The 23362-nt window shown below is 37.9% G+C and overlaps 2 protein-coding genes and 1 long non-coding RNA gene across 8 annotated transcripts; 2 read left to right on the forward strand and 1 right to left on the reverse strand.

Annotated features, from left to right (window-relative positions):
- Positions 1-1908: 1908 nt before the first annotated feature.
- On the forward strand, positions 1909-11266 carry LOC103979033 (auxin response factor 17). 5 transcript variants are annotated; one of them, XM_009395041.3, is made up of 16 exons: positions 1909-2126; positions 2200-2275; positions 3880-3946; positions 5085-5203; positions 5380-5475; positions 5559-5615; positions 5708-5863; positions 5974-6058; positions 7366-7456; positions 7532-7696; positions 7763-7885; positions 8091-8166; positions 8343-8490; positions 8592-9772; positions 10373-10563; positions 10842-11266. In XM_009395041.3, the coding sequence occupies exons 3-16, from the start codon at positions 3904-3906 to the stop codon at positions 11038-11040; spliced, it is 2730 nt and encodes a 909-aa protein (XP_009393316.2). In that variant the 5' UTR covers positions 1909-2126; positions 2200-2275; positions 3880-3903; the 3' UTR covers positions 11041-11266. The 5 variants fall into 5 exon arrangements, with proteins under 5 accessions (XP_009393316.2, XP_064956683.1, XP_009393314.2 ...); XM_065100611.1 differs by lacking the exon at positions 1909-2126 and having other exon boundaries at positions 2191-2275; XM_009395039.3 differs by lacking the exon at positions 1909-2126 and having other exon boundaries at positions 2232-3383.
- Positions 11267-12318: 1052 nt separating this feature from the next.
- LOC135608117 (uncharacterized) lies at positions 12319-15439 on the forward strand. 2 transcript variants are annotated; one of them, XR_010485415.1, is made up of 3 exons: positions 12319-12502; positions 14160-14231; positions 15066-15439. It is a non-coding gene; the product is annotated as an uncharacterized LOC135608117 (long non-coding RNA). The 2 variants fall into 2 exon arrangements; XR_010485414.1 differs by having other exon boundaries at positions 14160-15439.
- A 2089-nt stretch (positions 15440-17528) lies between these two features.
- On the reverse strand, positions 17529-20948 carry LOC108952344 (uncharacterized). Its single transcript, XM_065097609.1, has 4 exons — positions 20853-20948; positions 18973-19050; positions 18410-18427; positions 17529-18308 (listed from the first exon to the last, which is right to left on the reverse strand). Exons 2-4 carry the CDS (start codon positions 19001-19003, stop codon positions 18064-18066), a joined length of 294 nt encoding a protein of 97 aa, XP_064953681.1. The 5' UTR covers positions 19004-19050; positions 20853-20948; the 3' UTR covers positions 17529-18063.
- Between the last annotated feature and the right edge of the window lie 2414 nt (positions 20949-23362).

The following is a 23362-nucleotide window of genomic DNA, read 5'->3' on the forward strand; positions in this document are numbered from 1 at the left end:
ACCCTAATAAGATAAAAGCAGTCAAACAGAGAAGCCATAGATCTAACATCCTTCTCCACTGAAAAATTGTCTGCTATAATGTTAGCACAAATTGTTATTTAAGTTGTCCACTAAAAAAATCTCTTCTCTTTATAAGAGTAAATCAAGTAGTTAGCAAGTTGGAGCAAACATTGTAACCTTTTGTTTATCTAATATACTTTGACATCACATTTGGTGGATATTGGGGATTCAGATTTGAGTTTTCCATTTCTTTCATGCCAAACTTATTGCTCACTGAGTTTTCCATTCAGTAGCTGTCATGACAATTTGTCATCCATAAGTAGGCAGAAGACAATGCTACATTTCCTAGATCCAGATTTGACCATCTGATGTGATGGCTCAACTAGAAGGTGTGGAGATTCTCATTTCTCTTGTGTAAGATTTAATGTTCTATCCCTTTGGTTTACATAAATTGATGAACCAGTGGTACATAAACTATAGGTGGACTCATTCTTGTTGTGTGAACTGTGAAAGATATTGAGCTATGTGTGTCCACAATGCTTCCCACAAGCCTAAAATACTTCAAAAATGTCAAAAGGAAAGCAAGGAATAGGAAGACTTAAATAAGTCATATTTAACACTTCAAAAAATGATGGTCAAGTTCACTTCATTTCTAGTCCCCACCTAACCATAAATCCCTTGACATCCTCACTCATTTGCCATTAATTGGTTGCTATTTTCTGGAAGATACCCTTGACATTTACAGTCCCTAAGCTTGTATCCTTTCTACAAGAGCTTTCTTGTGTCATTTTGTCAATGCATTGGCCTCTCAACTCCACAAACTTGTGGTCCTATCAGTCACTTGCAAATTAAAGGCTGAACATGCATGTAGCAAAGCTGCTGCAGTTCCCATAAGAGTTGGTAAGTAGATGATTAAAGCTTGCATTGGCTTTCTTCCTTGAGAAGAAATGGTGTGAGATGAAGAGATGATGTACTATTTTCAATGCTTTGTTTACCCTTTAAGTCTTCAACTCAAATATAGCTTATCACCAAATCAGAGAAAAAGTCTCTTTTTGATACCTGTGGACAGCTGTTGCTTAAGGATGTTGTTGGGATCATCTGGCAGCTGGTTTACAATATAATGAACCATTTTGCTCTGAAGCTGATAATTCTGCAAATGTTTGCTATAAAAGTGAATCCTTTTCTTTCTCTTTTCCCTTGGAATCAATAATCCAAAACTAAAGCTCTCTAAAAATCTGGGAATATTTGTGATAGATGTTGTAAAATATGTCAAAGTTTCATCACAAAACCTACAAAAAAAAAAAAAAAAACAAAAAAATGTTGAAAAAGGCTGTCAGAAGAACCAAAAAAAAAAAAGCACCATGATGAATATTAATTTTCTCCTGATGGGTATCAGCAACATCTGTAGGTCTCCTGATGTTGGAAAGATGCGCAATTCATGCACCCCATGCCTATTCTCCTGAAACCAAGAACTTTTGGCAACTTTTTTGACTGAGAGCACAGGATTAGTAGCACATAAGGAAAAAAAGGCTTCTCATGATAATGCCTACATTGGCAAACCTACAGAAGATTTGCTGATTAAAGTAATACCAGCTGCAATCTTTGACCAAGAAAGATGAAAGCTCTGTTTTTTTTCTTCTTCTTTTTTTTGACCCAAATGATAGTGGCTGAGGATGAGATTCACTTTTAATATTTTAGTATATATATATATATATATATATATATATATATATATATATTTATTGAATGAACACAACAACATCATCAAACAAATGTCTTAGGTGTAAAGAAAAATGATTGAATGCTGTTTCAAGAGGATCTAATATATATCCACCAGACTACTGTTAGGAAATCAACCCCAACCCCAAAGACTACATCCTCTATGATCCAAATGCTTCTCTAGTCTTCCACTCCCTCATCTCTCAGGAAGAAGAGTACCTGCATACACCACTCTAAATGGTCCCCTCAGGATAACATAGCAAGTGTCCCTTTTATGTCCATCTTCTCCTGCACTAAAATTAGCAAGAAGTGGCATTCCCTTTAATGGAGGAAAGGGTGCCTCTTCATCAGTCCCTCTCTTATGTGAGGGGACCAGAGCAGCCACATATTTGATTCCAGTGCGAATGGTAATTCCTTGTTGTGGATGGATGGACATGGCCACTGATTCCTAGGCGCCTATGACTGACATTTTAATTGCAGGAAAAGAAGAAGAAGAAGAAGAAGAAGCAGCAGCAGCAAAAGTGCAGTGAAGGTGGCACGTCGTCAGAAATAGAACGTACGTGTATCTGTATTCTGTACGTAAGACGTGTACATGTGACGCTACTCTTCCTCGACCTTGGTGGTATGTGCACATGTGCCATGGAGGTGAAGAAGGCTCACGCACGCAGGGCATGGTGTGGTGATATCACTCTGCCGGTCATTCTTCCTCCACCTTCTCTTTTTTCTTCTTTAAAGAGAGGAGAGTATATATGATGTGGGAAGGCAGAAGGGAGAGATGCAATCAAAGAAATAGGAAGCATTACGAGCAGCAAGAAATGGCGGTGGTGGCGGTGTCTACTGGATGATCAGCACAGCAAAAGCAGAATCTTTTGCCTGAGCTCTCCCTTCCGAGACCTCGATCGAAGCGAGCGAGCGAGCCAGCAGGAGGCGATTCCTGACCGCCGATTGTTGACGCAAGTGGAAGAGTCGTCGCCTAATGCTGCTTTAATGCCTCCTCTGTGTCTCAAGTGCCGGAGCCGGTGGCGGGGAGGTGGGGTTGCCTAGGGTTCAGGATGGGACGCCTGAGGAGTAGGACGTCGCTCTAGGTTCTTCTCCGGAGCTTTTAGTACGAGTTCTTGGGGGCCGAGCTCTGTCTTGCCGTTCGAGGTGGAGATCCGAGGGGGATCGTGTTTGACGTTGACGTCGGTTGAAGAAAAGGAGCTCTTTTTTTGGGTGCTTTTTGTTGATATTGTTGCTGGTTCAGCTTGAGAAGGGCGTTCCTGGGGTGAAATCTAGGGGTTCCTACTTCCCCTTGGGTTGGGGCTTTGTTCTTCTCAAATTCTTCGGCTTTACTGAGAGTTCAGCTTATTTCGGCTTGCTTTTAAGGTTTCGAGAGAGTAATTCCTGATTGAAGCTTCAGGTTGGGTGGAATTTTTCTGGATTTGGGCGAGCAATCTCTTCATTGGTAGGGTTTCAACTCGGTTGCTTCAGTTGAGGTAGCTGCTGGGGACTTTTCTTTCATCTGCTTTGTGGCTCGTTGGCTTTGTCTCTGTTGTCTGAGAATCTGGTGAAGGAAACCTGTAGTTGTCAGCTGATAGATAAAGGAGGGATTTTGCTTGGAATTCCGATAAGCTGAGACATCGTAACTTCTGTATTATGAGATTTTGACCTTTCTTGCGGCTCAGGTTCTTTCTCTTAAAGATCAAAACTATCTCTTGATGTGAAGTTGCAACTCTTTCTACTAGGGTTTTCATAGTTAAACTTGGAACTGATGATGCTGGCGGTGAACGTTTCAGTGGGATTGGTTTTGGATGAATTGCGTTCATGTGTTGCTGTTGTTGTTTCTTTTTCTTCTTCTTCTTCTTCTTCTTCTTCTTCTTCTTCTTCTTCTTCTTCTTCTTCTTCAATCGTTGTAGTTGAAGTTAAATTATTTTCTGCATATATCTAGATCACAAGCATTTTTATGAACTAAAGGGTAAAAGACTTTTCACGAAGGATGAGGAAAATAATGGAGCATGTTTCACTGAGAGAAATATAAACAATAGAAGATTTTCTTGTGTCTAAGGAAAAGGGCCAAGTTTTTGCATGCACAACTTCCTTCGTTCGATATTTTTGTTCGTGCTTTAAAGAGAGGATCCCAATTCAGTGCTAGGCTTGATGATTTTGTGGTTCCCATTGCAGTAAGCTCTCTCGTGGGTACAGAAGATGAGGCTTTCATCATCAGGTCTGGGCAATCAGCAACAGGAAGGTGAGTTCTATGACATTTTTTCTTGTGTAGCTTAAAGTTTTCTGCATATATATTGTTGCTAGAAGCTCTTAGTACTTTTGTTAATTTAAATCTTTGTTTCTAGTGATTCATTGTAGTTGGTTTTGTATCATTCAATTTCTTATGAGATACGACTATGTTTTGCATCAGCTTTTTGATCTAGAAGTTTGCATCAATAGTGAATTGAGTACCCCTTGTCCTACTTTTTTCCTTTTCCATGTCCTTCCAAATGCAAGAAACTATGTTCTTGATTTTATCGGACAAGTCAATGCTGTATGCACAATTGTCTCTGCTGGTTCGATCGTTTTCTGGTGATAATTGTGCTAAATTCCTATACACATATTTCACTATTTATGTAGAGTTTCTCAATTTAGATCTATTGGTTGTAGATTATATAAATCAATCTTGTATCCTCCGCTTAGAAGATATGTTTAAGCTGTGATGACTTATTTTACATTATCTAAATTGGACACTTCTAGGACCAAAATTTTCTGGATGCCAGAATGGAGGAATTTCATTTAAAACAAAGCATTTATTTTCTGCTGGCTGCTATAACCATCTATTCAAAATAAAATCAAACAGAGTTTCACTGGCCGCAGATCAAACATGTAGGATGTTCCATCTGTGGTTTGAGGGGATCTTTTACAATGTCACTTCCGGATGCTGGATTTAGTTCTCCATTTCCCTTCCCTGAAGGTCCACATTGGAGATGAGCTTTTAGAAGAGTTTTGCATTCATTAGCTGTTGGAGAGTGTTTACTTTGCAATTCTTTTAGATGTTTAAACTTTGAGTTTCCATGAAAGATGTCAGTATTAAGTTAGGCTATTTATGTAATTAGACTTTTGAGTGCTTCATAACAACATGAAAAAAAAAAAGATGCAGCGTTTATCTTGGAGCTTATAGTATTGCATTTTATGATTTTTTTGCAAATTGTATATTTGGTGAAAGAACCAAAGCAAATTATTCCTTGCAAACAGATGTGCATGTCTCCTCCAACCTGTAAAGGAACGGTTGTTGTCTAATGACTCTGTTGGCTGATGAACCCTACTCTCGCCCATTATTTCTTCTTGTCTTTTCTTACTTTTATTCATTATGATAATTCCTAATTATGTAACACTAGATACGGAAGAACAGAGGTGTCTGAATTCAGAGTTATGGCATGCTTGTGCTGGACCTCTAGTTTCATTACCCCCTGTTGGAAGTCGGGTGGTCTATTTCCCACAGGGCCATAGTGAACAGGTCAGCTGTGTTACCTTTTTCTAAATCATCCTGAGTCCCTAAGCAAGACAACAATATGCTACTGCCCTGAATCAATTTCCTTCACTGTTACTGGATGAATTTTAGCTGATGATTTTTTGAACAAGTCACCTTTTATTCTTCCATGCATGATCATTGATTTAGATTATTCTCTACAGGTAGCTGCTTCAACTAACAAGGAGATTGATTCACTGCCCAGCTACCGAAGCTTACCTCCTCAGCTGGTTTGTCAGTTGCATAATGTTACTATGCATGTAAGTCTGTGTCAGATATTTGTCAATTTTTGCTGTCTGATTTCATGATTGTTTGCTTATCCATGGATGTGGTTTCTCTATAGGCAGATGTAGAGTCAGATGAAGTTTATGCCCAGATGACATTGCAACCACTGAATCCAGTAATGAACTCTCTCTTTTCAGACAATGCCGTATTCCATTAACACTTGGATGTCCTTTTAATTTTCTTGTCTTTATCTGATATGTACTGCAGGAAGAGCAAAAAGAACCTTATCTACCTACTGAATTGGGTACAGCAAGCAAGCAGCCAACCAATTATTTCTGTAAGACATTGACTGCAAGTGACACCAGTACGCATGGTGGATTCTCTGTTCCTCGTCGAGCAGCAGAAAAAGTCTTCCCGCCGCTGGTAGGTCTTGCTTGCTAGCAAATTGACTTTCAATTTCTAGGAAGGCAGTTTTTTGGAACTAGAATAGAAATTTCTTAATCTTTTTTTCTTACTTGTGTTGCTCTTTGTAGGATTTTTCACTGCAGCCACCTGCACAGGAGTTGATTGCAATGGACCTCCATGGCAATGAGTGGAAGTTCCGTCACATCTTTCGAGGTATGTGTTTGTCATGTTCCTAAATGTCATATATTGTATCATGATTTAGGATTTGTTTGGTGTGTTATCTCTAGGAATGCATTAACCTGCACAATGTTGTGATCCTTGCCCAGTTTTGTAGAAGAAACTTGCAAAATCTTAAGTTCTTTGTTACTTTCTGTTTTGGGAGACTGATTGCTTTACCATTAGGAAAGGTTGACCTTAATTTTTTTCTTGTAATAAATATGATGTCAAACTTTTATCTCGGGTGAAACTTGCTTTTCCCAGGCAGTTATACCAATGAAGAGGTTCAATGCTATAGTGAGGGCTGGCTTTGAGAATAAATTTGGAGAGAGGACATTAGCACTGCAGAAACTCAGCACAATGGTTGAGAATGTATTAAGAGAAAATTTTCTAGGTTAATATGGGCATGGGCTGCTGATAATAGGATGGAAACATAAAAGTGGGCATAAATAAAATCGATGTTGTAACAAGAAAATGGTCAACAAAAGACTTGGTCCTTACCAGTAAGTATAATCCTGTTGCTAAATAGCTGTCATGATGATAGCAGTCGTAAAAGCTGATTTTTTTTTTATATGTGATGATGCAATGATATGATCTGTAACTGGACCATGATAATAGCAGCCTTGAAAGGTGATTCTTCATAATATGTGATGACATCTGGTATGATCTGTGACCTATTCCATTAAGTTTTATGAGATCATGACCTGATCCTGATGGTACATGTTCTGTGTTGGAGAGACACTATTTATCTCTGATTTCCTGTGCATACATACCATTTTGCATCATAATGCGAGAACCAAACTGCAACATCTTTACAAGCATTTGCTTAACAAGAATTTCTTATCGGTCACATGGTGGTCCTGTCTTACATTTTCGACCTAGAACATGACATATGCACATTAAGTGTGCTTTCTTTATTGCTCTGCTAGGTTATTTAAGATGGACCATTGGGATGACAGAGATGAAAAATGATTCATTACCAAAATAATTAATTTCATTTGTCAAACAGGCTTGAACATGAGGTTTTGTGTTCTAAATGTATGAGTTCCCTATGTCTACTAATGAAAAATTGACATACTTTGATTCATATGATGTTCCTCTCTTCACGAGACAATTTACACAAAATTTTAGTTGCTAAAGTTGGATTGCAGGATATGCTGTAATTTGGTGGTGTCTTTACTCATATCACATATGAGATTCCAAGCAATAGCTTCAAAAAATGTACTTGTAGCTCATACAAATCTTATAATAGTCACATTGTGGGTTGGCTTTTTTTTAAGGGAATGGTCATGCTTATGATGTAGGTCAGCCAAAGAGGCATCTTCTTACAACAGGATGGAGTGTTTTTGTGAGTGCAAAGAGACTGATTGCAGGGGATTCCGTACTTTTTATCTGGTACTGTTGAATAGCTCTTTTGGGCATTGTCGACAGCTTCTTTTGATCTCAATACTTGAACTTTTCCTTCGGTAGGAATGATAACAATCAATTACTTCTGGGAATTCGACGTGCTAATAGACCACAGACAGTTATGCCTTCATCTGTATTATCAAGTGATAGCATGCACATAGGGCTTCTTGCTGCAGCTGCACATGCTGCCGCGACAAATAGCCGATTTACCATATTTTATAACCCAAGGTAAATATGTCATAGCTCAAAGTATGTAATTTTCTGGATGTTTAAGTATTGTATGTATCCTTCCAGGGCAAGTCCTTCTGAATTTGTGATCCCATTAGCCAAGTATGTTAAAGCAGTTTATCACACCCGTATTTCTGTGGGTATGCGTTTCCGGATGCTTTTTGAGACGGAAGAGTCAAGTGTTCGACGGTAGGTTGGAGTTCTTTCCCTATCTTATTAATTTGGGTTCTTGAGTGTTTACCTCGTAATTGCATAAACAAGTCAAATTCTTCTTTGTTGATGATCTTTTCCTTTTCCCTTTGCTTTTGCTGCATGTACAATTTTTTACTAGGTATACCTTTGTGAACACTCTGTAAGATTCCCACTCATAATGACTGCTTCTTTCTTCTAACAGATACATGGGTACAATTACAGGAATTGGTGATCTTGACCCTGTGCATTGGCCAAATTCACATTGGCGCTCTGTGAAAGTAATTTTTTCTGCAGTAACCAGTTTTATCTGCTCGGAGAGCATCCTTTCTTAATAAATGCTATAATTATACCCTCTTATTTTATGAACTTCTGCAAAATTGATTGCTTGAAGAATATAAACATTTGCTGCTGTTCGGGGCCTTCGGGCTATATAAGCTTGGATATGTTAATGCAGGTTGGCTGGGATGAGTCAACGGCTGGAGAGAGGCAGCCCAAGGTGTCACTCTGGGAGATTGAACCTCTAACAACCTTTCCAATGTACCCATCTCCTTTTCCTTTTAGGCTTAAGCGACCATGGCCTCCTGGATTGCCCTCCCTCCATGGTATACCTTAATATTTTTTTATTTGAATACAGAAGTAAGCTATGAAACTTGTTTGCAGACTACAGCACATCATTCATCTTACTTATATCCAATATAATTAGGTGGAAAGCATGATGATTTCAGTCTGAGTTCACCTGTGACGTGGTTCAGAAATGGTGGAAATCCAGGACTTCAGTCACTGAATTTTCAGGGTACTGGTGTTACACCCTGGACGCAGCCAAGGATCGATACAACGATTCTTGGTCTGCCGCCTGACATGTACCTTACAATGGCCGCAGATGGCATTCAAGAAACAAGGACCATGGATCCCACAAAACAAGTATCATCTGCAATGCTGCAATTCCAGCAAATACAGAACACAGCTAGCATGTACTCTCCAATGCCTCCAAGTCAGCTTTTACACCATGGTCAATCTCAACTTCCACAAGCCTTTCTTCAGAATATTCAATTAAACCAAGTACAGAGCCAGTCTCAGTCTGAATTTTTCCAGCATCAGTTGCAGCAGGTATACCCATTTGGCAAGCAGAACCAACAACAGATTCTGCAGCAGCAGCAAGCACTGCAGCATCAAGAAACCCAACAGCAGAAGTTTTTGTCTGATCATCAACAAGTTCCTAGTGAAGCATCAGTCTTCTCTCAACCTATATCTGAGCCCCAATCTCAATCAGCTACTATGCAAAATATTTCTTTGATTTCCCAGTCACGGAGCTTTTCAGACTCCAATACTAACTGTGTCTCAACATCTGATGCCTCCCCGTTGCATAATATTTTGAGTCAGTTTTCTCCAGGAGAAGCATCACATTTGCTTAGTTGGCCAAGAACCAACCAACTTGTTACTTCTGGTCCCCGTCCATCAAAACAAGTGGCAGTTGACTCAATTCTCCCATCTGGAGCCCAATGCATGATACCTCGGGTGGAACAATTAGGTGTCTCAGAGCCTAACATTTCTCAGCGGTCTGTTATGTTGCCACCATTTCCAGGAAGAGAATGTGCAGTGAATCAGGATGGTAACATGGATGCCCGAAATCAACTCTTATTCGGAGTTAATATAGACTCCTCATCACTTTTAATGCAGAATGGCATGACAAGCCTCTGCAATGTTGGCCGTGAAAGTGATTCGACTGGCATGCACTATGATGCTAGCAATTTTGTAGGTTCCTCTGTACATGATTTTGCGTTGAGTCAAGCATTGACAGGTTCCAGTGGTTTAGAGGAAACAGGATTTTTGCAGTCTTCACAAAATGCGGATCAACTAAACCAGAAGGGTGGAACATTTGTTAAGGTCAGTGATTTATTCCTCATTGAGTTCAAGTTGATTTTGTTATTCTGTTCTGAAAATTTCCTGCAGTTGAATTGTATGAAAATTTAACATTTCTGAGTTTTTAGAATAATGCTGTACAACTCATTTGATGTAATACCAAATGCATGTGATTCTTTTGGTGAAAAATACTGAGAGAAAAGCACTTGTGGCACATTAGTTACATGCAAAAGTTTGATGTCAATGACTGATATGGTCATTTGGAACATTCCATGTCGTACAAAGCATCATATTTAGGAGAGTACGTATTTCATTCAGTTCCTTGCAAAAGCATTCAACAATAGTTTCTTAATTATATAATTGATTTGGCTTACATTATCTCCAGTTGATTTAGCTTACAGTATCTCCTTAACAAGAGATCTGACGCTAAGTAAAACATGCTTCTTTAAAGTGAATGGTTAACAAACATTAACTATACAAGTTTAATGTGCAGTTTTAATAATGAGTTGTCTGTGTCATCCAGCGAATCATTTTACATGATTGAAACATGGTTATTGATTGAACTGATGTTATCTGCCTCCTATATCTATGCTATCAAGTGATCAATGTAAAATACAATCACAGGTTTCCAAATCAGGGTCCTTTGGGAGGTCACTAGACATTACCAGGTTTAGCAGCTACAATGAGCTGCGCAGTGAGCTTGGGCGTATGTTTGGCCTAGAAGGCCAGTTGGAAGACCCCTTAAGATCAGGCTGGCAGCTTGTATTTGTTGACAGGGAGAATGATATTCTTCTTGTTGGTGATGATCCCTGGCAGTAAGTCCTTCTATGATCATTACTTTATCATATTAGTTCCTTTCAAAATTATGGTCATAGTTCACTCTCGAGAGATTATCTCGCTGTTTCTTGTCTTAGAATTCTTGCTGCTTCCACTTAGTTTCCAACTGAAAAGCTACCATCTTATTTTATTATCCACAATCAACTAGATTGTAGCCGAGGAATTAATCCTGACCGTAGAGCATTAGTATCCTCATTTGTTTTGATACTTTGTGTATGCTTCTTTGACGCTTTTCTGATGATTGCGCCTCGTCCAGGGAGTTTGTGAACAACGTATGGTGCATAAAAATACTTTCGCCGCAAGAAGTGCAGCAGATGGGCAAACAGGATGTCAATTTCCTGAACTCCGGCCCCATAAAAATGCTTCCAACCAATGGTTGCGACAACTACATCAGTCGGCAGGATTCAAGAAATCTGAGCACCAGGGTCGCATCGATGGGCTCACTGGAACACTGAAAACAAGATTTGTTGGTAGCTCATATCCGTCCTTTCATCTATTTTTTTTCGCTGTAGTTTGTCATTTTGGGTGCTCACATGAAGCATCAACTTAGCTAGCTTAATTTACTGTATCATATATGACACCTGCCTATAATGTTGGTACAAACATTTCAATACTTGTTTTCTAGGAACATTCATGTGAATGTATGTTGTTGCAGTAATTGACTTCTTGATTTGCCTACCAGCACAATCATCTTGATTCTGTTGTTTCAGATATTTTTAGCTGGTTGTTCATCTGCATTGCTGGCAAACAATTTTAGGAATCAGATCATCTTCTGCTTCAGCTTTAGCCATTGGCACATTTATAAGTGGACCACAAAAGTTATCAGATTCCCCATTAGATTGTGTCCCTGTCAAAGTGCTGGAATGTGCACTCATTACATTACAGAATGTGATGTCAGTGGTAGATCCAAGTAGTCCACCCTCTGTAGCATGGTTGACTGCCTCTGCTCATAAAGTACCAGCATGTGGCTTCTTCCAGTGACTCCCACTACCAAAGATATACATGACTAGCATCTCTTTCTCCTTGGCATCTTCTTTTTCCTTTCATCAACGTATGATGATTCTCTTGCCCCTTCCATGTCTACGGTTGGCCCCAGCGGCATTCAGATCTTATCTACTTTGTCATCTTTGTGCTCAAAAAGCATATGGCTTGGTTTTATCCACTGCAGCTGCAGTAATCAGTTAAGAACAACTCAAGGATTCAACTTTTGGTTGCTGCAGTAATCATAGCATAGGTGTAATTCTATCAAGATCTGAGCTCAATAGAATAATTGATTTGTTGAGATTGAACTAATGGCTCTATTAAGTTGCATAGTAATGAAAGGTGTAATTCTATCATGATCTAATTCGATAGAATAATTGCCTTATTAACTTGTTGAGATTGAACTACTAACTCTATTTCAGACTCAAATCCAAGATCTAATCCTAATAGGATAATGGTAAACATGTTATTTCTGGGTTCTGTAAGGATATATATGTAAAGATACCAGGTACACATTTAGTCGACCCAACCAAACCGGGGGGTCATCAACCCGGCCCAACATCAAATTAAGTCGGAGCGCGGACTGGGTCGATCCCACAAAATATGAGCCGGACCGTGACTCGAACTGGCCATCAAGTCCGCACACGTGTGTTCATTTCATCGAACGAAGGCTTAAGATGTCTCACACGTGTGGCCAGTTTCAAGATTCAGGTATATTCCAACTTCCAAAGGGGCCTTCCGCGTATCGTTTCGTTCCCCCTTCTCCGTCTCCTTCCTCTCTTCGGTTCGGCGAGGGCGGCGGCGAAGGCGAAGGCGGAGGAGGAGCCCGAGGAGCGGCGGCTGCGGAGATCGAACTACAAGGTTACGGCTCTCAATTCGGCCGACGTTAGCCACTCGTGCGTCGGCCCCCTTCACCAGTCCCCTCATCATCATCGAGTAATATTCTTGCTTTCCAAATATCCTCTATCGTTTTCAATCTTGGTTTTAGGGTTTTACGGCTCGTAATTGGATCTTTCTATCGTTTTCTTGGAGATTCTCTCGCTCTAAGGTTTCGTTTGGGCTGAAAGGCTCCCTTCTTGTTAGGACGGAACCCTGTGTCTGTGAGTTCTTGACTTTCTTGGTTTTAATTTTTCGGTGTGAGTGGAGTGACGTTCTTGCTTCCTAAATATTTTGACAACTACGCGCACAACGGATTGGATTATATTGCTTATATGGTTAGAGCGGACTATCGTAGGCTAAATTTAGATTGTTGCTGTCATTTATTGTTCTTGATTGATATTTATGTATCTTTTTTGCATTTTTTTTTAGTAAATGCACACACATCAAGATCCATTTGCTTGCTTCTTGTGGACAGCAGGTATTAGGATCATGTATTTTTCTATGATCCTTATCCATCAATTTAGGTTGTTTCTTTCTTTTTTTTTTCCTTTTTGTGATGCTTATGCATCTCTTTGCATCAGAGAAAAGAGTTACATCGATTTTGTAACCAGGCATCTTGCCTTTTTGTTTTCGGTAATGCACATGCATTGACATCCATTTATTTACTCCGCATGGACTGCTTGTAAAAGATTATAATTGTTCTTAGATTATTATCCATTTTTTTCTTTGTCTAGTTGACTGTTGATGCAACTGGAAGTTCTTTTTTGTGGCACATTTAACAAAGAATATTAAGCTTTTGGAGTGTACAAAGTACAAACTATTAATAGTTTCCATTGAGATCCATTTTTTGTTCACCGCTTTTCTAAAATAGGAGAGCTGTGGAAAATAGTTAATCTTCCATACATTTAGAAACCCAAACATCAAAAGATTTTTGTTGGAAATCATGTTTGGGTATTCTCTTATCATGTCTGGATTTGATTGGTCATTGTTGTTGTCATGTTTGAGTTGAAGGATATTTTGCTTTTTTGGACATGCTATTGAAGCATTTATTGCTCAAGGAAAATTGTCAAGATGGTTTGGCATCTTTATCTAGAATACATTGGACCAAAGGGAAAATATTTAGGAAATTTAATTGAATGTGGAAAATGATTTGACCAAAACATATGGTATAAAACGAGCTCCATCACATACCTATGGATTGTTATCATTGTTACCGCCTATTTGTCTTTAGATGGTGACAACAAACTTGGGCGCCTGAGTCTATGTTTTCTCTATATTTAATACCATTAATACCAAGGCCAATACAATTTGTTTATGTCTGTTAACAGATAATAATAATTGTGTTTTGAAAATGCTAAGAACTTCACTTTATTTTTTGGCCATTGTCTTATTAGTAGCCGGATTAATGTGTTATTCCCTTTTCTCACTGTCTCCTAACAAAACATGGTTCAGCTCCATTTGGTTGGCTTGATTTATATGCTATGCTTGTTTGGTATTCCATAAATCAGAAAATTCATAGTTAGCTTCTTGTCAAATCTACATGTTAGAACTAGTCTTTTGTCAACTTTGCCCAAGTTGGATGTACCTGTATAGGCAAGAATTGCAACACTTGAACTTTTTCTTCCTCATGCGAGTCTTTATACTCCCATGCATTTTCTATATGAAATATTTTCTTAGTTCTTGGTTTCTTACATATATGTGCACATCTTTATAGGGTGAACCTTAAAACCGTGGAGAGGTATTAATCTTAATCTTGGGATGCTGAGACATCAAAGCTCATCACAAGGTAAAGAAATTATGATTATGCTTTTTTAGTTTTATGAGAAAGTGAAAAAATCAATTAGAGTAAAGAAGTTAGTCCAAGAATAAAAGGTTATGTTAGCAACTTGGAATACAAGTACACTTTAAGGGAATGAATTAGAATTGATAGACACTATGATAAGAAGAAGAATAAATATTATTTGCTTACAGGAGACTAAATGGATAGAAAAAAAATCTAGAGAGATTGATAGTACTGGATTTAAAATTTGATATACTGAAATAGTGAAACACAAGATGACATAGGAATTGTTGTCGATAAGGTTCTTAAGAACAATGTTATAGATGTAAAAAGGTTTGGAGATAAAATTATTGTTCTAAAATTTATAAAGGAACGAGATTTTGTGAATGTCATTAATGCTTATTCCTCTTAAGTGAGATTGAATAGTCAAACCAAAAGAGAATTTTGGAAACTTAGATAATATCATTTAAGGAATATTTATAACAAAACATTTTATAGTTGGAGGAGATTTGAATAATGTTGTAGGGAAAACATATGGTAAATATAAAGAGGTATATAGGGGCTTTAGTTATAGGGAAAGAAATGAAAATGATGATATAATTTTAGATTTTGAAACTTTGTTTGATCTTATAATTGTAAATACTCACTTTAAGAAGAGAGAAACATTTGATTACTTATAAGAATGATCACAATTGTAGTCAAATACAGACTTATTTCTTTTCGGCTTTATTGTTGTTATTATAGAAGGTGAAAAAAACCATGTTTGGTACTTTCATCTAGATAGATTGATCTACATGGTCATATAATGTTTTCCTTGATCAGATTTTTTTTCTTTTGTAGTGAGTATTTTAATGCTCAAGAGGAACATGCAATTTTGAAAATAATGAGGCTGTCATTTTTAAATTCCACTTAGAATCTCTGTGAATGAAATTGTGAAGATTTTGGTAGAGAAGGCCGCCATTGTGCTTTGTGTCTAGATGGTGTCCATCTCTAGATCCAACTGCTTATATGAATGCATAGGTACATAGATAGTGTGTCTCTCTCGATCCAAATGCTTATATGAATCGATGGATGTGTATGTATACACATACAACTTTGTGCACATATGATGAATTTTTTTATCTTGTTTCTAAAATAACTGTTCCTTATGTGTCTCATGTATGTGTGCATGTATCACACTGGATAGTTCAATTATGAGACCCTATTATTTTGAAGTCAGTAGAGAATGAACACTCCATATGTTACAGTTCATCACATTGATCTTTTACCTTTTCAAACCAATTTCCCGATATGAAAAAATGACATGTATATATTTTTGAGTGTTAAATTTAAGAAACTATATATTTTTGAGTTTCATGTAGGTCTCATGCTGATGTTTCTTTCCAAGTATTCAAACCAGTCTCCTCTTTCTTTTGAGACATTAATCATGTGTTTAATTAGTCCCATATGTTTCCCAGCAATGGAATCTTTAGATGAATACACGAGAAATAGAAAAAAGAGCTTCCAGTTTTCTATTAGATGCTTGATAGTAAACGTTCCTTTGTGGTTGAGAGATGACATAATATAAGCAATCGGTTCTTAGTTTTAACTGCTTGCATGTTCAATGACATGAGTTAGTTTTTTTGTCCACCAATGGGCATAAAGACTTACACAGATGCATTTGGTCATTCCATGAAAGTCAAAAAGGTAATCGTGTCCCTTGATAGTGATCATGATTAATATTTTCCTCATCGGTTTTATTGATCGTGACGGTAGATTGATTGATTGGCTTGATACAAACGTATTGAGATGTATCCATCCATTTAAATAATGTTCAGGCTATTCGTTGGTTTATGTTTTTGCCAGGTTATACCATGTGTTTATACCATTTAAATAAAGGACAGTCAAAAGGTTAAGCCAGATTTATTTCTGTGCTGGCATCGTTATGTTTTCTAATAAAACAAATTTTTTATTTATATTTTGATAAATAAATAAATAATAAATAAAATATTATTTATTATTTGACTATCCGACGTAAAAAAAAATTAGGATTTAGGATGTGACACGATGAAATCCAATGCCATAAAAATAAAATGAAGCGATATCACCAAATCAAATAAAACGGAAAAAAAAAAAAAGTTAAGTGTCAGAGAAGACCTTCAAAACTCAACAACAAGAAGAAAAATAGTTAACTTTTAAGATAGTTCATGCCCAAGGAAAATAAGCAGAAATCAACAAGAAGAAGAAAAATAGTTACTTTTAAGATAGCATATTTTGCATTTTTAATACCCGTACAATATTAAAGTCTGAAATGAACAAGCACAAAATCTACAGACAGCAATACATCAAAAAATAATAGTAAGATCAAGAATGACTAAAATATTCTGAAAACAGAAAAACCAACAAAATGAAGTTTTGAACAATCAGTAGAAAACCAACAAGCTGCATATATTTCTTACTGCAGAAAAGAGAGGAACAATCAGACAGCGCATGTCTTGCAGAATTTAGGATAGCAACAATCCCGTGGAAGTGCATAAGTGTGAGCAGCGATCAGAAGAAAGAAATATCCTTAACCCAATGATATAAAAAGCGTTAGGCGTCAAAAGATGCCAAGGTTCAAAAACATACGAAGCGCTAGGCGCTTCGCTCGGGTGCTCGTCCGAACAAAGCAAGACGTTAAAATATATAAATATAAAATATAATTAATAAATATAATTATTTAAAAATTTAAATAAAAATATGTTATTAAATTAAGAAAATCTAAGATATAAAATCACAATGTCACATTAATAGTATTAAAATTATTAAAAATTAATCATTTCAAATAAATTTAATAATATTAACAGTATACGTATACTATTAAAAGGAAGTGTAAAGGGGTGCTGAGCCAGCTGACTGAGAAAAGAGGAAACGACAATAGCAAACGACGACAGCGGCAACAACGAGCGACGACGGCGACAAGCAGTGGGAGGCGCAAGCGACGACAATAGTAGCGTTTGCAAGCAGCGACAGCGACGAGCAAGAGCAGGAGCAGGAGGCGTGAGCGGCGACAGCGACAATGACGAGCAGCGGGATCGAGATCGGGATCGGGATAGTTCGATTGAACCAACTAACCATCATAGACTGAACCATGACCGAACCAAACCTAAAATCCTGGTTCAATCGCCCGAGCGCCTTTTAAAATCGCTGGCCCAACCAGCGGTAAACTATTATATTTCATTGAAATCCATATAAGCCCAATGTACTCCACCGAGCGTTAATTGTTTGACCAGACAGTCTACAATTTCTAGCATACGAATTTGCTTAATGAATTATGCTGTCCTCTAACAATCAAGCTACCTATATGATACTCAACAATGTTTAAGCTGCATTAATTAAACTAATCAACTACCAAAGTGTTAAGATCCGACCAAAATCATTTTCAAACAATGGATTGGGATAAATTTTTATTTGCAGATCATCCTGTCAAGGTTTGTTGTTTCATGATACATATCCAATCCCTAAAAAGCTCAAGCATATGTGTTTATAAAAATCAAGACCAGCTAATTTGAAGCTCATCTGTTAAACATATCCAGGTTTAATGACAATTATTACATTTAATTCAAGACATCATATAACATGGGTAAAAATCATGGTAAACAAATGAAAAAGTAATGCCGAGAACCAGATGAAAGAGATAAAAGAATAAAAACCTAAATTTTCTAATAATTTAAAGAAAGGATAATAATGAACAACAAAAGGTAAAAGTATAAATGGATGACATGGTTGTATTTACTGTATCCAATATAGGATGCTATCACACTTAATATGTGTCAAATGTTCAGTGATCCTATCAAAGAATTAGACCTTTTGACATAATTTATGGATGGTATAGTATCATGCCACCAAAAAACAGAAGCAGCAACATACCTAGTCCCTCCAGCAAGCACCAAACAGTGTCTTGACTAGCAATAACTGATGATCCATGACTTGCATGGCCTTTAAATGCTTGGTAGGAAGATGCTACCAGTTGTTTTGGATCTAACAAACAAATGCAGACAGACAAGGAGTGATATAGCACAGATTTAGGTCTAGAGTGCATGACGAACCAATCTCCCCACATAACTGCAATTTGATAACATCATTATATCAGACAAGTATATTGAAGCTAAAAACCCAAATAAACAACAGTTCTATACAAGTTTACGAGTGCAGGTCATGTTTACCTTGGGCTGCAAATTTATCTGCAAGAGAAGAAGGGGCGTTTTTAATAATGGCACATAGAATTTCAGATGCATTAGATGCCCTAAACTTCTGCCTTACTAAGTTTGAAGGCAAGATGACACAGAAATTACTAACACTTTAGCAAAAAAATTTCTTAATTCATCTTAGTATGAGAGTCTAGGACAGATGTATTTTTAAAAGTTCTTAAGGGAACAGAAAAGCAATAACAAGGTTCACAAACACCACGTAGCATGACTGAGTAGTGTCATTTTCTTATCTTCAAAACTAAGTTATGGAAGGTGCAATATCAAAAATATCTGTTTCACTTCTCAAGTAACATGCTACTCAAATTTATAGACAATAGGATAGTTCTTCTACATTTGAGATGACATTGACATTACAACTTCTCAACTTTAAAACGATAAAGATATGACAGGAACGTTCTCTCGATCAAAAATAAAAAAGGTCACGTGCAGGTGGCAACTGTGTCTAGACAAGAGATATCAGCAGGTCTCAAAGTGCAACAGGGAAGGAAAAAAGTGGTGTAACATACTTAAACCAGTACCTCGGGATGAGAGAGCGAAGTTGGTTGCCATAGTCCTTTTCGTGGCATATGCCGCAAGTCCAACATGACCACATAAATCTGAAAAAGATTGGAAGATGACCTTCAACAAAAAGGAATATTTGCAATCAACTAACATATGCAGTACGGATTTATTATGTATGTAATAAATCCACTGGTGACCAACTAAAAAAGATAGAATATTTGCAATCAGTTAACATTGCAACCTCTAGTGATCCACTATCTAGGAAGAAAATAGACATGGTCGATTTAAAGTAAACTTGGAGCAAAAGATAATGAAGAATGGAAAGAACAATGAAGAAAGCAAAAGATGAAGACATGGTCTAAGCAGTCTAAAAGCAATATGCATTGCTTGAACAGGACATGGTCCAAAGAATGGTCATTAACTTTATGCTCCTACAGAGAAGATACCTGTCATTTCAAAAAGGTTTGAATTAAACAAAACAAGCACCACATGCATTCAGAGATATGGCATGAAAATCTTGATAATTACATCCCTGGAAATAGTTTGTGCCCAGCCAATTAGAACTAAAAGAAAATGATGACAGAGACAAAACTTTGCTCCAAATATTTGTGAAGGATTCAAGCTAAAGAAGTGACGGTCAAATACTCCAATCTCCCAAGTCTTTTGCAAACCCACCATCTTGCATATCATCACAATAGAAAAAGAAGCAGACATTTGCTAAGGAACTGAAGACAAGGCACCCGAGATGAGAAAGAAAGCAATTCCAAATAGGTTCTAGAGAGGGTTCGAAGACCGGTGACAACCATATAATTTGACCTTGAAGGGCATTCCAATCCCCCCTCCGGCAAATCATCACAAAAGAAAAAAGAAGCACCCTTACAGAAAGAACTGAAGCCTTAAGGAACCAAAGAAGATAAAGAAAACAATTCGCTTGTAGGGTTCTCAAGAGGGTTGGCTAGCCAACAATGTCCCCAAATAATCCAATCTTGCGAGGGTTTGCCAAACCCACCCATCTTGCAAATCATCACAAAAGAAAAAGAATCGCTGCTACAGAACGAACTGAAGATTAAAGCACCAAAGAGAAAGAAAACAAATCACTTGTAGGGTTCTCGAGAGGTTTGGTTAGCCAACAGCGGCCATATAATCCAATCTTGGAGGGTATTCCAAACCCGCCCATCTTGCAAATCGTCACAAAGGAACAAGAAGCGTTCTTACAGAACGAACCGAAGATCAAAGGCACCAAAGAGAAAGAAAACAATCGCTTGTAGGGTTCTCGAGAGGTCTGGTTAGCCAACAGCGGCCAAATAATCCAATCTTGGAGGCCATTCCAAACCCACCCATCTTGCAAATCATCACAAAAGAACAAGAAGGTTCTCACAGAACGAACAGAAAATAATCGCGAACAAGAAGCACCAAAGAGAAAGAAAATAATCGCTTATAGGGTTCTCGAGAGGGTTGGTTAGCCAACAGCAGCCGAATAATCCATCCAACCTTGGAGGGGTTTTCCGACCCCATCGATCTTGCAAACATCACGAAGGAAAAAGAAGCACGAGCTGAAGGCAAAGACACCAAAGAAAAAAGAAAACAATCGAGAAGGTTAGCTAACCAATGACGGCCAAATAATCCGATCTCGGGAGGGTTTTCCCCACCCGCCCATCTTGCAAATCATCACAAAAGGACAAGAAGCGATCTTACAGACGACTGAAGCACCGACGACAATAAAGCAAACGATCGCTTGCAGGGTTGGCTGACCAACGACGGCAAAATTCGCCGATCTTGGAGGGTTTTCCAACCCCGCCCATCTTGCAAATAACGCAAAAGAAAAAGAAGCAGAAATTACAGCAGAAGCGAGAGAGAGAGAGAGATAACTTGTACAGTTCTCAGGAGGGTTGGCTACCTTCCTTTTTCTCAAGCTCGACATCGCCATTTCTTGGCCGCGTTTCTCGTTCGAAAGCTCCCGTCACTCTCCCACAGCCTTCTCCGCCGCGTAATAACGAATACGAGAGTGCTCTGATCCTGGCCGTTGAAATCTGATTGATGAGGACAACTGGCCATATTATTTATAATCCGGTTTTTTTTTATAAATTATCTCACCTTTTATTGCTCGCATGAATAAAAGATCAATAAGAAATTATTATGACTATCATTAATATTTGACAACATATTTTATTATTTTATGATAAGTATATATGATAATATATTTTATTAACCTTAGCATTAGAAATATTAAACCAAAAAAGCTATTTAAACTGTGGTGTCGTGCAAATGACACCCCGTGAATTTATTATTTTCACCTCGAAGATATCTCTAATAATCTTATACATACAAAAAGATGATTAGATGTTGTAGGAATGTCTGTATTCTCAATGAAAAGCACCTTCTTTTCCTCGAGATAATGCGAGAATTCATGCATAGCATATATGATTTCTCCTTAAACTTCAAAAACAAGATTAGTTTGCACAATACAATCTTTTTTTCTTTGTTGTTTCCGTCGAACATTACAATTTGCAAGAACAGTCAAACCTCTCTGTCTCTCGTAAAACATCCATTGCCAACTTGATGACAAGACACCTCGTTGACCCAAATACAGTACACAACCACCGTTCAAGTAGGTGTACGATTGACAGTTACAAACTCCCATCACCATTGTTGACAAATGTTGACCTGCCGATGACCTTTTATTTTTTGTATGCTTTTTATATGAACGGTCAAGATCTTTGGTGTTATGATATTATTATACTTTCTTTTAAAAATAAATATCGAAAACATGATTTGATTGAAGGATTTTATTATGATAAGATATTAAATATATAGTACAGTTGAGTTAACCCATTAAAAAAAAAATCATACACTTACACTTTATGATCCGATAACAACACGTCATATTGTATGGATGCGTTTATATATTGAATGTTCAATTCATATTTTAAATATAAAATAATGTTTTTATATTTTTTTTAAATCATATTTGATTTGGATGTTATATATGATTTTTTTATAAGATTACCTACAATCATTTAATTATTTAATTTACTTAATTATTTAATTAAAAATATATATATATCTACTTTTGAATAAAGAGTTAATGGACGTTTGACATACAATTCTATCCAACAATATTTATATTAATGAATATTTAAAATATAATTTTATTTATCAAACATTCAAAACAATTTATACTTACACATTCACTTAGATCCTTTTTTAATTATATATTAAAATATAAATATGTTCTTATATATATATATATATATATATATATATATATATATATATATATGAGGTATAAATATATATATTTAAAAGTAATGAGGATAGTAATTATGATAAGACTCGGCTGATGTCACGCCTCACACCTCGATCGACGCGACAACACCTAATCAATGCAGATCGGAACGTCGACCAAGGCACATTAACACCATGCTCAAGCTCAATTCTTCACGTCATGCCAACACAAGTGTCAGACACTACTAGCCTGCTCTCTGCAAGCGGGCAACTCAGGAAGCAGTATGCTTCCCTATAAATACTTTCTCATTCATCAGGAGAGGGGGAGGAGATACACACTAAAAGACTTCTTCATCTGAAACCCCTTCACGTCTTTTGACTTGATCGTCGGAGGGGTCGGGTCGAGCTTTCCGACCTGACCTTTATGCAGGTGCAGAGCTGAAGGTCCCCGCGGGACGCGCAAGCGAGGAGCTCTTGCCCAGAGGAAGCGGCCACCCCGTCCCGATCGGACCACCGCACCCGACCACCTCGACGGGCTCGAGGAACACCCCAAGAAGATTCTCATCGTCCGGATCCGAACCGAACCGCATCGGCCTCGAGACCACGGCTCAAGGCTGTTTCCCACAACAAAAAGGATAAATATAAAAATCTTGGCGTTGAAAATTCGTGATCCAAAGCGCCGTTAGAAGAGACTTTCGGCTATCTAAATCGTGACTCTTGTCGATGCACTATTCGCTGATTTGTCGTCACGTCACCGCAGGCCGTAATCGAACAGTGCGAGCGGATCGGCCCATCATCGTCGTCGTAAGTGGTGACGTACGACTCGAGTCATGATCTGGCACGCGAGAGGCGGAGCCGCATGTGCGCGACGCGATCCTGAGGGCCACGTGAGTGCTCGAGTCATGATCTGGCAGGCGAGAAGCGGGAGCGGCATGCACACATCTAAAAGCAATGCCGCGATGCCGCAGGCGGGACCCACGTGGACGACCAGATGAGAAGAGTCCCCTCCTCCCTGGCTGGTGACTCGGTCCCGATGACGGGATTGGACAATACCGTAATCGAGGGCTTCTACGTCCCTCGACCGTACGACTCGTCGTACTAAGCTCGTGTACTTATACCTCTACAAACCAACCACTTAGATATCTCTAGAGATCGCTTGTAGTGATTGAACGAAGCCTGAAT

This window comes from Musa acuminata, chromosome BXJ2-3 (genome assembly GCF_036884655.1).
Source record: "Musa acuminata AAA Group cultivar baxijiao chromosome BXJ2-3, Cavendish_Baxijiao_AAA, whole genome shotgun sequence".
Lineage (NCBI taxonomy): Eukaryota > Viridiplantae > Streptophyta > Magnoliopsida > Zingiberales > Musaceae > Musa > Musa acuminata.